We start from the raw sequence: 16,088 nt of genomic DNA, 5'->3' as shown, positions 1-16,088 counted from the left end.
AATGTTAGGATCCTTACAAAGAACTTTAAAAATATTTACTTTGGTATACTCAGCACACAGATATAAATTCCATTTGGGGGGGTTCTTTTAATAACTGTGAGCTGAATGTTCCAATTCCCAACATTCAATGTGAATAATTTCACATCTTGGTGCAACTGAACGAGCCCATGAACATTTGCTGGCTGGGAGACGTGGCTATGTTTCGGAGTCTTGCTAACACGCTCAGAGGATGACTCAGTTCATTCCACGCCATGTGAAACACGAGGGGCTCCGTTGTTACATACCCTCTAATCATTGCAAATGATTCATCGCTGGAGAAGTAAGAGGCTCCTGGAAGAACAGTAACTGTTTCCTTGCCTAAACACACATACACAAGAAAGGAAACAAAGGAAAGAAAAGGCTATTAGATTTCTAAGAGTGGAAATCACGTAGAGAGAGGTCTATACTTTCTCCGTTTCCTAAAGAACTAAGACCTCTTTAACCAAACAGCAGTGGCAGTAGGGTTGTGGGAGATCCACTGGGAACTGTCACCCTGTGAAGAGGAGTATTTTGTCACAAGTATTGTTCAGATTTGCCCTTGCATGGTGATAATAGAAAGACCAACTTTGAATTTTCTTATTGTTTTTGTAATTCTCTACAAAGCACCCCCTATCACCTCTAACCATTTCTGCCTCTCCCCAACCCCCACTCCCTCCACAAGCCCCTGCTAAATGCTGATGACCGTGAGGGAAAAAGGAGCCCCTGGGATGCATCTAGCAACACTCTGAGTCACTGGAGCAAAGAGATTGTGTGCAAAGATATGCAACTTGGAAGGAAATGACACAAGAGATGCTCCTCAGGTATTTCTTAAAAAAAAAAAAAAAACAATAAATAACCTAGAAAGTAAGGTTCCCCCACCTAATTCCTTAACATCATCAGGCCTGAATCTCTTCTTTTAATCTCTCTCTGCTTCATATTTCAACTCTCTTGTTCCTCTAAGTTTCTGTTAAAATCATAGGACTTTGATGAGATCAGGGAATAACATCCTAATACTGGCTCATGTATTTAATGGTAACTGGGTTTTTTTAAGGGTAACTTCTAAGAGGTCCTCTTGGAAAGATCTCAATCAAAATGTACACCTCATAATTAAAGAGCTGAAAAGGATCTTCAAGTTCATCCTGTCCTCACACAACCAACAGTATCACCTGACTTGTATTTCAGCTGCTTTCTTTTTGTGCTCTATTTCCTGTGAGTACGGTGCCCAGGAGAAGAATCTGGCCTCAACCAGAAAAGGACTCACATGCCATTTTGCCAAATAGAAGTCAACTGTATGAGAACACCTCATGCATTATCCCAGTGTAATAAAGCAGTCAAATAGAAGGGGAAGAAAAGTTATGATACCAGGGTTGGAAAAGAGAAAAGCTCCCAGACACAACAGGACTAGGGTGGTCAGATCATGCCCAGCTGTGCAACACAGCTGTACCCTCAGCTTCTCAAGCCTTGCCTGAAAGTTAAATTCTCCATCAATATCCCTCTCTATTTGAGCTTGAGTAGAGAGAAACAGTCTATTTATATCGTGCTGAAATATTTATTCCCAAAAGGAATCTGATTCTAAACAAGGGAAACATTTTCACATCTTTCAAAATACTGTAAGATGAAAATCTTTGGAGAATACTTTCTGGTGTGGTCAGGAGGGGCTTTTTGGTTTAGGATTTGGAGGATTAAATGAAATAAGGTATGCAAAGTCCTTACTCTGGTACCTGGCACAGAGAAAGGACTCCATAAACACAAGCTTCATTATTGTCACTACTATTATATTCCTCACTCCGAACCTACTTATAAAAGAGACAATGCCATCGCCCCTCTAGGGATAAATGCTACTCAGCAACTGGCTTATGTGGCAGAGTTATACTGCCAGCCTGGGAACTCTAAGCTTCAGGATAGGCATGATACAACTAAACTTGATCCTAACACAACTTCCATATCCAGTATATTTGGTTCCTGACCAGTCCTATGAGGTGCAAGGGGCAAGAATGTATAGGACAAAAAAGCAGAGAAACATAAAAATCTCAATTCTTTGTTCTTCACATGCTAAATCACAATGACTTCCAAAGGGCAATCTCCACCAGCTGACAGTATGTAGAAGGCATTATTTATCGCTCACAGGAAAGTTGGAGATCAGTGAGAGTCTTGGCTCTCCCCATGTGATTTATGAAGCATAGTTTTATTTAAGAGCCCAGAAAACAACTCTCATAAAATATAGTTATTGTCAGGCACCTGCTAATACATTCTGCAATCTTATAAATTACATTCTCTGGAAGCCAAGTTAGTTGTCAGTATTTTTAAATATCTAATATCTAAGTAAAAATAGATATCCTAAAGTTGAATCCATGCTTTCCAAATACAATGTCCAAATTTGGTCAATAAGTAACTGTTATCAACAATACAATCAATATTTTAAAGGAAAAGAACTTTCTTATTTGCCTATTCCTTATTGACTTCTGTTTCCTCCAGTTTTTCTCTGCATTTGTCTAGATCCTTTCGTAATATTTGGGCAAACACAGTTATTCAATTTCACAGTTACTGAGTCCTTGGGCTCATGATTTAACGTGTTGTTTATTCAATATCAAGTAAAATGTCTGCTATGTGCCTTGAATGGTGTTACAAACCAAAACACAGACGTCGTAAGCTAATGGTTCTCAAACTTTAACACCAATTAGAATCACATGGAAGGCAGATCTCTGAGCTAAACTCCCAGAGTTTATAATTCAGTGGGCTTGTGATGAGTCCTGAGAATCTGTTTCTAACAAGTCTCTGGTGATGCTGATGCTGATGCTGTAGGTCTGGGGACCACACTTCGAGAACCACCACTCAAAGCAAAAGGAATATACTATTCAGCTAGAGAGACAAATATACACGAATAATTGTAAGGCAAAATGAAAGACACTAGATGTGTTACAGGTTCAAAGCAGGGGCATTTCTGAGGATTTGGAGAGGACAAATGAACTGGAGCTTGAAGGACAAGTGTAACACATTTCAATAGGAAATTACTGATAAGGAGATGGGGATGCAGAAAGAAGGGGGCAGAACAAATGAATCTGATGATGCATGCAGGAAGAGCAAAGGCATGGAGAAGGGAAAGCATGAGGCATGATCAGAATAGACCACTTGGGGGCGCCTGGGTGGCTCAGTCGGTTAAGCATCCGACTTCAGCTCAGGTCACGATCTTGCAGTTCATGAGTTCAAGCCCCGCGTTGGGCTCTGTGCTAACAGCTCAGAGCCTGGAGCTGCTTCAGATTCTGTAACTCCCTCTCCCTCTACCCCTCCCCTGCTCATGCTCTGTCTCTGTCTGTCTCTCAAAAATAAATAAATGTTAAAAAAAAAAAAAAAAAAGAATAGACCCATTAGTCCAGTATGGGTGGACACAGAAGTCCTTGAAGGGTGTAGTGGAAGATGAAGCTGGAGAGGGCAGTCCCAGCCATTAGATACATCTTGAATGCTGTACTATTCGTTCCTTAGTCTGCAGGCCTATGATTCTTCAGCTGTGGCACGAGGACCTCAAGAGAAGGCACTAGTGACATCTGGAACTGGGTAACTCTTTGAGGGGAGCTGTTACATTATTATAGGATAATTAATAGCATTCCTGGCCTCTACTACTTGTCAATAATACTGGCAATCGAAAATGTCTTCACACATTGTCAATGTCCCCAGGGGAATAAAATCCCCCACTTGCTCATTCAGAACCACTGCCCTAGAAGCACATGACAGGGGCCAAGGATATTTATAGGCCATGGGGTTAACATGGTGGTTCTTTCTAAAGGAGTTTTAATCAAAGGTAAGTCATTTAAAACATTATCTGATACTAAAATAAGAAAACTTGGGGTGCCTGGGTGGCTCAGTCAGTTAAGTGTCTGACTGTTGGTTCTGGCTCAGATCATGATCTCACAGTTTTGCAGGTTCAAGCCCTTCACAGAGCCTGTGTGGGATTCTCTCTCTCCCTCTCTCTCTGACCCTCCCCCTACTCACGCTGTCTCTCTCTCAAAAAGTAAACTTAATAAAGGAAAATTTTTAAATTAATTAAAATAAGAAAACAATTAAGAAGTAGAGAAGAATGTGAAATGTACATTAATACGAAAGCTAAGGGGCACCTGGGTGGCTCCATCGGTTAAGCATCTGACTTCTGCTCAGGTCATGATCTCATGGTCTGTGGGTTCGAGCTCCACACTGGGTTCTATACTGACAGCTCAGAGCCTGGAAACAGCTTCAGATTCTGTGTCTCCCTCTTTCTCTCTGCCCCTCCCCCACTCATGCTCTGTCTCTCTCAAAAATAAATGTTAAACTTTTTTTAATTAAAAAAAAAGAAAGCTAAAACATGAGACTGACTGAAAGTTGCACAATTGCATTGGAATATTGCAAATCTTAACAGGACCTCTGAAATGCTGCTGTCAGCACTGCCTTCTGAACCTTTGTAAAACTCAGGTTAGGAGTGGGTTCAACTCAATGTGTAGAGGAAAAGGCCAGGGGCCAGGACAGCAGGCTGTGTGTGAGTCCAGTCCCTAGCAATGGGATCTTGAACACATCACATCACTTTTCTGTGCCCCAGTTTCCCAATCTGTATAATAAGTTTTTACTTAAGGCTCAAATGGTATATAACACGTGTGAGAAAGTATGCCACAAACCAAACAGTGCTATGCAAGTGGCAATCCATTTTTACATAACCCATGAAGTCATTATTTAGAAAAAGGGATCCTTAGAAATAGTTACCTAAAAATTTTAATACACTGATTACACCCAGAAATGTAACTCTTGGAATTCATTCCAAAGGATTTCTGTAAAAATCCTTTCAAATTAACACAAACAATGGCTCTTGCAGGTAACTTCCAAATCTGAAGAGTTGAGGAGACCACAAATATATATTCTGGGTTCTTTAGCTCAAACTATTTCCTCCTTAAATTAGGCAGCTCCAAAATCAAAAGCAACATAAATCCCAAAAAGAACTTCGATGAAGGAGCTGAAATATTATTAAACTGATTTGCAGCTTGGCTTCCCAAAAGCAATGAATTATTGTTTTACAAAGCAGTCAAAGATTATACAATGTATTTCAGAAGTTAAATAATAAAACTAGTGGCTTCATTAGGGTTGAGCTACTCTTAAGCTCATGGAATCAGAAATAGGGCTACTGTCCAATAGTCACTGAAAAGATTAACTACTTTTCCAAGGGAAGTGGGTTTTATGAACTAAGGCCTAAAATTTGGAAAATGGGAGTTATTCATTTTGCAAATAACTCACTAACATCATAAATTAATTAAACCAAGCAGCAAATATTTTCACAGATCAATGAGCTATTGCTAAAGGGTACAGTACAATTAAATTACAGCCTTAGTTAAATGTCATTGCTTTATCACAGTGGGCCTTTCAGGGTTGAGTCGTGTTAGCTAATTCAACTATTCAACCAGAAGCAGTTTTACTTCCAAAAATTCTAAGTATCAAACATCAATTCTGCTTGGCAGCTGGCCTTTATGTTCAGCTAATACTGCTTCTCTTCTGAGATTTACATGTACTATTTTTGAATGTGAAATAATACTTTTGTGGGGGTAGAGTGAATAAGAGTAAAAGGGCAAAGAAAATCATGCTAGGATATAAAAATCAGCTTCTTATGAGCAGCCCCAATCTAAGGATAATCTTCAGCCCCAACAGGGTGGCAGTGTTACCTCAAGCATGGGCAGTGACAATGACCAGATGGTCTGGCTTGTTTTTTCTCCTCTAGGCTGCTACCACATGCAACTCTATGTCACAGTCAAATTAAAAAAAAAAAAAAAAAAAAAAAAAGAAAAAAAAAGGCAAAGCATATGCATGTGGGAATAAAGACAGGTTGAGTCCCAGTTCAAAAAAACTCCATTACTCACATCACTGGGTCACACTGAGTGGCAGAGTACATCATTCAGCACCCTTGAACTCTTGAAGAATGCTCTCCTACTCCAATGACAACTAGGGGGACAGTAAATATTGCTCAGAACAAAAACCCCAGTGTGCCAGATCTTTCCTTTTGCCTAGATGGATCCACTTGTCATCCCATCATAAAAAGGCAGACATATTTCAACCTAGGATTGGCCAATGGAAGGCACAAGCAGAAGATCCAGCAGAAGAGCCCCCATCCCTCACCCAGATTTCTGCAAGATGGCTGTTTCTCTATCCAAGACCATTGCTCCTATTAGGTGGCCCTCTCCCACTACTGTTCCTTAAGGCCTCGGGGTGACAATAACTCCCTGTGGTGTTTCACCATCCTTTCCTGGTTTCCCTCAGTCTTGTTCATACCCTTGTAAACTGTTCTTTCCTTTAATTCTATTCGTTACCCTATTTGGGAGTGCTCTATACATATAGCCAGGACCCTGACTGATGTACCCACCAAAGCTCTTGCCACTATATGTAACCCCACCTACAATTCCTCCCTTATCTTATTCTTCCCTAAACAAGAGAAGATAAGCACACCAGACAAAGAAAAGATTAGGAAGTCCTCTCTCCCCTCCTCAGTGAAAAACACAGTGGAGCACTCTCCAAGAAAAGATAAAGAATCAAGCCCAACTCCTTACTCTTATTTGTCAAAAAAAACCCTAAATTAACAGCATTGGAAAATCACGTAATGAAGGAGTTTACCTGCATTGATTAGATCTGCATCAACTTCATTTTGTAGCGGATATGGACCCTGTCAAAGCACAAGTTCAATTAGTAAAAGAAGTTCTTCACTGAATCATACACTAAAATTGTAATATAAATGACTTCTCTAAAAACGTTGGGAAATTACTATCAAAAGACTCAAGGTGAACCTTTTAAAGATAATTCCAATGTTTTCATGGCTGTTTCTTCTATTGATTAGTCTTTCCTACACTAATAACTGTGATAAACAAAAACTATTTCCTAAAAATTACCAAAGTTTGAAAGAAATGTTAAGCTATTAGAAATATAGGTCAGTAAAACAAAAAGTAATTATTTAGTACCTATTATGCAACCAATGTTATCCATAAATCTTCCTGGTAGTAATCAGTGACTATAAACAAAATGGCTGCCTACTGGACTGGAAGGATCTGGAGAGGCAAAGTTTCATATTTTTTGGTATACAGCATCTAACAACCCGAATTTGGAGTCCTAACCTTAGCTCTCACAACACCTAAGTTGTGAAGCTTTTATTTTTCCTTTGCCTGATTACTCTCAATTTTGCTTTTTAATTTTGTATGTATTTTTACAAGGCACCTCTACATTACTTCAATCAGGTGAGTAGTTTCATAACATAATATATAGTAAACAAAAGATGAGGAAATAGAAATAGGGAAAAAAGGCACAAGACAGAACCAAAAATGAGGAAATTCTAACATACTTCCAAAAAGAGGGACCAAACATATATCATTTAAATAAACTGAAGTGGCAACTAATGTTTTAGGACTATGTAAATTTTCCTTCAAACATTGACTATGGGTAAGATACACCTTGTCTTCAAAATGAGGGAACTGGTCACTCTATAAATAATCACATTTTGAAGATATGTGAGTCTTTGATGGTAATATGAATCTGCTTTTATTCAGACTCATGTAAGTTTTGTGCTTTTGAAATTGGTCAAGATTACTGCCTCGATCATGTCAACCGTATGCTCATGATCATTATTCATGTTTTAAAGACTGGATATACATCTTACATATGGACAGTTTTTATTGCACTAACAGTTAAGATCTACTGAGAACAAAAGATTAAAAATCTTATAAATCGGCCAAACTATAAATAACCTCTGCCACAGTTAATATTATTTTTAAAAAATGTCATCCAGGAAGCAAAAGTATTTCTTAATATAATATTGAATAAAAAGTATGCACGAATTCTATGAGAATATTGAGCTCATCTGGAAGATTAATCTTGAGGAAGAGAAAAATTCTTCCTTTTCGAACAACGTGACCTTGAAATGACAATTAGGTGAAAGGAATTTTTGAAATTCATCAACTGTCAAAAAATGTCCCTGTTCCTCAAGTAAAAACCTTACTTTTCAGTTACTCATCCAGAATCTTATTGATCATTATAATAATACAGAATTTTTAATGACCTTCATTATCTTGTCCAACCACACAAAAGTTAGAAATAGTTATCTAAACTGGACACTGTGAGGTCTCTCTGAGGCAGGTACACTAGGGGAGGTAGACAATGACAAGCTAACATTAAGAGGAGCAGTCAGAAAGCTCACATAGTCAGGGAACTACCATCTCCTACATGAAATACAACACTACATGCTCACAATTACCACTGTTTTATGGGGGGAAATATTTTATTATGATGTTAAAAATATAAAAAATAAGGTGGGGAACTTTAAGCTAACAACTCTCAGAAGATTTCATTGCATAGACTACTTCACTCGAGACTGGATAAAGAAAACTTTAATTTTGGTCTTACCAAACCCAGGATTCCATTTTCACTTTGCAGATGAACTGTGATATTTGGGCTGATAAAGTTGCTGGCCAGAAGCGGGATTCCTATGCCCAAATTAGCTGGGGAAAAAAGATGTTAAGGTCCACTGCAAAACAGGTAAAGAGATTATGCCATAAATCTCCTACATATATAAATCTGAACTTCTCAATTCTAAAGGCACTTGCTCTGAATATAATCACTGACTACATTCTCCCATCATCCTTGAGGTACTATTTTCCAATTTTTTTTTTTTAACGTTTATTCATTTTTGAGACAGAGAGAGACAGAGCATGAATCGGGGAAAGTCAGAGAGAGAGGGAGACACAGAATCCGAAACAGGCTCCAGGCTCTGAGCTGTCAGCACAGAGCCCGACGCAGGGCTCGAACTCACGGACTGCGAGATCATGACCTGAGCCGAAGTCGGACGCCCAACCGACTGAGCCACCCAGGCGCCCCTCTAAGTTTTTAAAAAAAGAAAATTTCTAATTTCAATAACATTAATATGCTTTCCCATAAAGATAACAAAGTAGTGGCTTCAGAAGACTAGCCAAGAGGTCATTTTTATTGTAAGGCATATTTTATATTCATTAATGTGCTTAGCAAACTTGAACTGATGTTATTACTACTTATTATGACTGATATATTATTAAACATGGCTTGACCTTTGTTTAAAAGAAATTTTCACTATTTAAAACTCCAACTAAAAATAATGATTTAATATTCTCAAAAAAGGCTATCATTTTTAAACTAAAAAGAAGTTTTCTGACAATACCAATGTCTGCCCAAAACTGTAACGATTCCTTTGGGTCACTGAGATAACATTCATTGGTAAGTGCACCTTCTCTAGGACATAAAAGAAGGGGGAGGCGTGTAAGTTTTAGCGAATATAATTGAGACCATATAAAGAGTAGCTGAGTGTTGAATCTTCTTCCTCAAATGACCAAAACTGGGTCCTGATTTGTATGTGATGGTGTAGATTTAATCTTGCCTCTCAACACAAGCAGGCTCCTCAGATCAGAGATACACACACTCTGCCTGGAACTGCTGTCCATGCTCTCCTCGACCACCACACGCAAGCCAGAATTAGTGCAGAGGATGACAGCACTCTGATGAGATTCCAGTAACAGTGAGATCTTTGTGAATCGGAGCCGGAAAAAATAAAGTTTGTATGTGCTGCCGTGTTACAGACTGCGAGGGGGGCAGGATGACTCCATGAACCAGGTCACTGCTCACAGACACAGGAACTCGATGAAGCTATGACAATAGCTACTTAACTCATCTACAAATCACAAGCTAGCATAGTTTGTACTTTATTTCTCACAGTGATGTACAGACCACATTGAGATATTATTTCCATTAGGAGTGAGTATTTTCAGATAAGGGCAACCTACATTACAATGCTTCTACGTAAATGCTTTCATTGTATTCTATAATTTTTCCAGGACGTGACACAGGAGGAGTATTCTTCAATACTTTTTAGTGGGTCAAATGCCAGGGGTAAAGAGGTCTATGTACTCTGGGCTGAGAAAGAGCAGGTGATATGGGAAGACCATTTATATGAACTGACTTGCAAATATTTTTCATAGGTAATAGAGTAACGGTGAATAAAGAACACCTAGAAGCCATTAGTATCTAAAATTAGTGTTATCATACAGTAAGTATTTAAATATCAATGGGTAACCAAATGGCTGGAGGGGAGAAGAAATCCCAGGGCCTATGGGGTGCCTGGGTGGCTTGGTCGGTTAAGCTCAGGTCATGATCTCATGGCTCAGGTCATGATCTCACGGTCCATGAGTTCGAGCCCCGCGTCGGGCTCTGTGCTGACCGCTCAGAGCCCGCAGCCTGTTTCAGATTCTGTGTCTCCCTCTCTCTCTGCCCCTCCCCTGTTCATGCTCTGTCTCTCTCTGTCTCAAAAATAAATAAACGTTAAAAAAAAAAAAATTAAAAAAAAAAAAAAAAGAAAAGAAAGAAATCCCAGGGCCTAGCTTTTACCTGCTAAGTTAACTTGGTTGGCTCTATATCTTGCTGATATAGGAGCTGAAAAGGAGGCACTATTATATTCCACTCTCCTATGTGAACTCTTACCATAACACAGGGCATAAACTGGAAAACAGAGAAAAATGAGGTGGTGGGGGTAAAAAGAAAGTTTTCCCAGTCAGTATCAGTCTGAAAGATGATATTCATGGACAGGGAAGCTCGCAGAATGTAGACTCTTGTCATGTTTCTAGTTCCTCCTGTCCTAAGCCTTTAAATAAGGCCATTCAACAAATACTAATTTTATCAAACACTATTTGTATTTATATGCATTACTTGTTATATGAATTATATAGTTCAATGTTTGATGTATTGAAAACTAGCAAAATGGTGAAGAGGCTCTCACATCCAAAATATGAATAATAAGGGACACCTGAGTGGCTCAATCAGTTGAGTATCCAACTTCAGCTCAGGTCATGATCTTGTGGTTCGTGGGTTCAAGCTCCATGTAGGGCTCTGTGCTGACAGCTCAAAGCCTGAAATCTGCTTCGGATTCTGTGTCTCCCTCTCTCTCTGCCCCTCCCCTGCTTGCACTCTCGCTCTCTCTCTCTCAAAAATAAACATCAAGAAAATTTTTTTAATCTGAATAATAATTGTAGTACATTATCTCAACCTATCTCTTTTTTTGACAAAGTATCTAAAGCAGAATTTGTACTGTCCATTGAATACCCTTACAAAGCATTAGACATAAAAGGGTACGCTCATGGGATCTTTGCAAAGGAAACAAGCGGTTGTTAAGAAGTTGAATCTTATGTTTCAATGAGTATGCAAATGTCAGAACACAGAAAAAGTAAATAGCACTGTTATAACTAGTACTTCAGAGATTTGAAACCTTCATCTTGGGTAATCTCTTTTCCCAATAACCTTTAGCCAAATGCCAAATTGTACTGAAATCCATTGTATATTAGAAAAAAGCTAAGCAAATTTTAGTTGCCATTTTGCTTTAAGAAGGCAAACAGATCATAATTCTAATTTCATATACCTTGATATCTTTAGGTTATATGCCACATTTTGTAAAAATTTATCCATTGTTTTAAAAATTACAATGGACTAGAAAAGAATCACTATGCAGGAGGCCTAGGCACCTGATGAATATAGAAAAAGTGAGGGAGGTGCTCCTGAGTGGATCAGTTGGTTAAAGGTCTGACTCTTGGTTTCAGCTCAGGTCATGATCTCATGGTTCGTGGGTTCCGGCCCCACCTTGGGCTCTGTGCTAACAGCACTGAGCCTACTTGGGATTTTCTCTCTCCCTCTCTCCATCCCTCCCCTGCACACGTGCACTCTCTCTCTCTCCCTTTATTTCAAAATAAAAAAATAAACATTAAAAGCAATTTTAAAAAAAGACAAGAAAAAGTGAAGGCTAGGTCTCTGCCCAGTCCCAGAAAGATAAAGGATACCATACATGCCATCTTCAAATTCAAGAGCTGCCCGCTTGATGATACGTTCCCTTACATTATCTCCAGGTTTACCGGATTTGGCTTTTACATCTTCCTCTTTCCGGACTGATAAACGCTTTAAAATAAACAGAAATTATTCATGATTGAGGTATACCCTGTATTTTATCACTGCGAAATCTAAAATTTTATTGGAAAAAAACGTAGGTCTCTCCCTTTACTAAAACTATGAGGCAAATCTACAACAGAGAGTTTCTTTTTTTTTAAAGAATAACATGGGTGGTATTTGATGACAGAAATAATTTTTTAGAAAGTGAAAGAGGCCAGATCTGTTTGAAGAGAAAGATGTATCTGTTCTGTCTTTTTGAAGCAAGTAATCCCTCTGTTGCCATCACACTGACTGCTACTACTATTAGTCTTAAGACTTCTACAACTGAATTCTTCTCAGGTGCTCAAGGATTGAGCCAGAGCAAAGAACAAGGAACAGACCTTGGGACTCTGTTTTTGCCGGGCTGTCAGAATGCGTTTACCAGGTGTCGCTATTGCCAATTGCGTATTTCCACCTGAAGAGTCTGGACTGGTTTTGCTACAAGCGCATCACAGAAGTCATAAAAATATCCAAAAACCAGCTAGGAAACTATTTCCATTAATAAATCTTCTTGACATAGACTCTGGTTGCTATTTGCAAATGTCCCACATCCTCTCTTCTTAGTCCCTTGAACTTAGTTTTAGATTGCAAAATGTCTTTCTGTTTGATGCAAGGTAGAGGGTATCTCTGATTCCCCAGTATCTCCCACTGCATGCCTATTCTGTTGCTGACCCCTACATAATTATGAATTTTGATACCAATTTTGGTCCAGCTGAGCATTCTTCATGCTCTCAGTAGCCTTAGAACATCTCCAATGCCCCTGATGCCTACCCCTTGCCATGATCTCATATCCACCAGCTGCCCAGAGCCCAACACTGAGGGGAATGACTTTCTGGACTTTATACACTGCAAAGCAACTTTAAGATTGATAGACATTTCTGAATAATCAAACACTAAGAGTCCAGCAGGGCTAAAGCCTTCCCTACCCTGTAGAACAGCCAGCCAAAACTATGCAGTATAATAAATTAGGACAGTTACAGAAGCCTGGAAGACACAGCCTAGAGAATCATGTAACTTGGTGATACACACTTTCGTAAACACAAGGCACTAATGGGCTGGACAATAACATAGATGATCATGTCCCCTTAGGATGGACACATGAGAAGCTCCTACTAAGATCCAAAGCAGGACTTTCCATTCAGCTTTAATTTCCTATCATCTGGAATGGCCCCAGGGGCACATAATCTCTGATAATCAGATTCATAAATTCTAACAAAGAAACTAATGCAATTACCTCAATCCTTTTCTCATATTTTTCTCCCTTTATAAGGCGATGTACATAAATCTTAGGAATATGGATGTCTTCTGGGGCAAATGATCCAATATCCACAATTTCTTCAACCTAGGCCAAGAGAAAATAATTAGTGAGAGCTTAAACTGAAAAATTTTTCATTTTGAAAAAAGTCCATGCATCTGTATCTTCAACTTAGGTTGGATATACAATGTAAAATACACATACACACACATATGTGTATGTATGTAGGTGTGCGTGCATATATATGTGTGTATGTATGTAAAAGAGAACATATATGTATAAACATACATATATATGCATGTATACAAAAGAGAGAGAATACACTACACACAGACACTTCTGGACCCACAAAAAAGAAGAAATTCAAATACATGTGTCTGAACATAAAATACAGAACATAAAGCTCCAGAACTTAGTCTCTGCCTAAAAGAGCCTCAGTTACAAAGTTGTCAAATGGTTTCCCAGTACAGCTGCTTGAACTTTCACAAATTGCAGCTCAACTATGGAAAACTTGAAAGCACATCCCTTAAACCCTGATTTTCAAAATTAATGGGAGATTTATCATATCAAAGACAAAAATCTGTAACAACATCTGCTTGGTCAATTGAAAAGCTTTTTAAATATAGATACAAATGCTATCTGTAACAGTTTTTAATTATTTGTTATTAGCATCCTAGGATCGTGATAGAACTGCAATTGCTGAAATAATTTTACTTAAAGACAGATCATTAATTTCAATATGGAAATTCAAAAAGGAAAATATTAACTAATGACTAGAAATGCTCAATGTGATTAGAATTAAAGTCATTTACAGAGCAAAAGGGCATTATATAGCAGCATGAAATGCTCCTAGTTAGTCTGCTACTTTATAATTCATTTTAAAAAGGACAAATGAAGGGCACATTGTATACACTGTATATTAACTAATTTGACAATAAATTGTATTTAGAAAAAATAAAAATAAACATTAAAAAAACAGATGTTAGCTGGGGGAAAAAAAGGACAAATGAAACAGTATCTTTACGTCAACATAAAAAGAACCTCAGAATAACCACGATCAAGAAAAACTAAGGTCAAACTAAGGTCAATGTTGTTGGGGTCAAAGAACTATCTTTCTGGTGCCAAGAAAAAATATTACCTTGAAGACTGTTGGGTGCTCAGTTAGTAGATGTTATATCCAAAGCAAAGAACGATTTCCTTAAATGAACTAACTTGCGCAAAGTGACCTGTATGAAACGTGCCTCCTGAACTAAGAACTGAACTCTCCAGAGGTCTTTGAGGTCAAGTAGCACTCTTTATGCTATTCTACCCTGTATGCCCACGCCACACTCCTCCTCCAATGAAAGCATACCAGGAATCACAAGAATCATTTTGGTTATTATGCACTGCTCCCAAATAGCTGAGAAAAACAGAACGTGGTAGATAAAAGCTATCTTTAATGATAATTAGAAGGATCTTAATGAAAATCAAACAAAAACTCCAAGGAGGAGTCAGTATACATATGGGCATCCAAGCTGAAATAATGGGTAGAGATGCACAACTGCATTCATCTGAAAATGAGTTAGAGGGAGGCTAGGGGACTCCCCATCACTGTTATCTGTACCTTCCCTCAAAAACTTCTCTATGCTCCAGTCGTTCCCACTCAGGGTGGTGACCAGGTAAAGAGGAGTAGATACCGGAAATGCAGAGCAGCTAAGCATTATGCTACTTCTTCAAGTACTTGGAACTTTTAGCCGTTAGGGCTAATTCACATCTTTATACTTATTCAATTCAAGCCTTCAAAGAGTTTCGGGACTTAAACAATTTTTTTTATACATTAACCCATTAACCCTGAGGATATATATGAAGACTTAGTATTCAATAAAATATTGGCCATACCACTTGTTACAATAAGAATGAGCTGGAAACAACCTAAATCGTCAACAACAGGATAATGGTAAAATATATAGGGTACATCCACATGATATATCAATATTATGCTTTCATAATACTTAATGACATGTCATAAGTTAATGTTTCATAAAAAGTAAGATTTTGTATAAATAACTATTTATAGATATGCTCTTTGGCATAATTGTCTCTCTACCCACAAAAAACGGAAAGGAAGTACACAGAAATGTTAATAATTATTATCTGAGTAACAGTACAAGTTATTTCTTTTCATTTTATTTTGATAATCAAGGGGTGAAAAACTTAGTTTTTTAAAGATACAATGGACACTAAGTAGTTTCCCAAACCAGAGAATACATAAATGGAGGATGTCATAAATCCCTTAATTAGTTAGACATGTACCAAACGGACACATTAAAAAAAAAAACAAAAACAAACCAGGGAGACTCAAAAAACAAAAACAAAACAAAACTGTGATTTCTAAACTCTAAAAGCACTTACAACTTTATGAAATGAATTAAGGAAACTCTTTTGTCTACTTTTTTAAAGATAATGCCAATTATTCTCCACGGCTAATGCTGTTCCAAAAGTCCAGACCCTCATATCTTGTGCTTGAATTATTGTAGCAGCTTCCTAATTGGTCTCCCAGCCTTTATCCTTCAGCAGGAACAAGAAACATAAAGGAAAATAATAACACTTATCACTTAAGCTAGAAATGCTCATGGGAACCAGTCACTTTTCTTCTGATTCCAATAAAGAAAGGTTTGACAAAAAACATCAAGGTAAGACAAAGTTTCTTTACCAAGGGTAACGACATCATGACTTTCACAACAAATAGGATGAAAGAACGTGTTCTGGTAAAACAACTGACGAAAAGCAGGAATCTGGTTGAATGTCATCAGTTCTATGCTTTGTCATCCTAATAGAAGTGATTTTCATATCG

The 16,088-nt window shown here is 38.1% G+C and overlaps 1 protein-coding gene across 1 annotated transcript in view; it reads right to left on the bottom strand.

Annotated features, from left to right (window-relative positions):
* The window catches only part of OXCT1 (3-oxoacid CoA-transferase 1), a 137,097-nt gene that overhangs the window by 59,036 nt on the left and 61,973 nt on the right, over positions 1-16,088 (bottom strand). Inside the window, exons 8-12 of the mRNA XM_047093116.1 lie at positions 13,235-13,342; positions 11,856-11,970; positions 8,410-8,504; positions 6,634-6,682; positions 285-357 (exon numbers count right to left, since the gene is read on the bottom strand). Coding sequence (XP_046949072.1) covers positions 285-357; positions 6,634-6,682; positions 8,410-8,504; positions 11,856-11,970; positions 13,235-13,342 — 440 coding nt within the window. The remainder of the gene's footprint in view (positions 1-284; positions 358-6,633; positions 6,683-8,409; positions 8,505-11,855; positions 11,971-13,234; positions 13,343-16,088) is intronic.

Source organism: Lynx rufus, unplaced genomic scaffold (assembly GCF_022079265.1).
Source record: "Lynx rufus isolate CCGP_SWC_20201006 ecotype Redwood Valley unplaced genomic scaffold, mLynRuf1.p SCAF_1, whole genome shotgun sequence".
Taxonomy (NCBI): Eukaryota; Metazoa; Chordata; class Mammalia; order Carnivora; family Felidae; genus Lynx; species Lynx rufus.
This window is presented reverse-complemented; position numbering and strand designations above follow the sequence as displayed.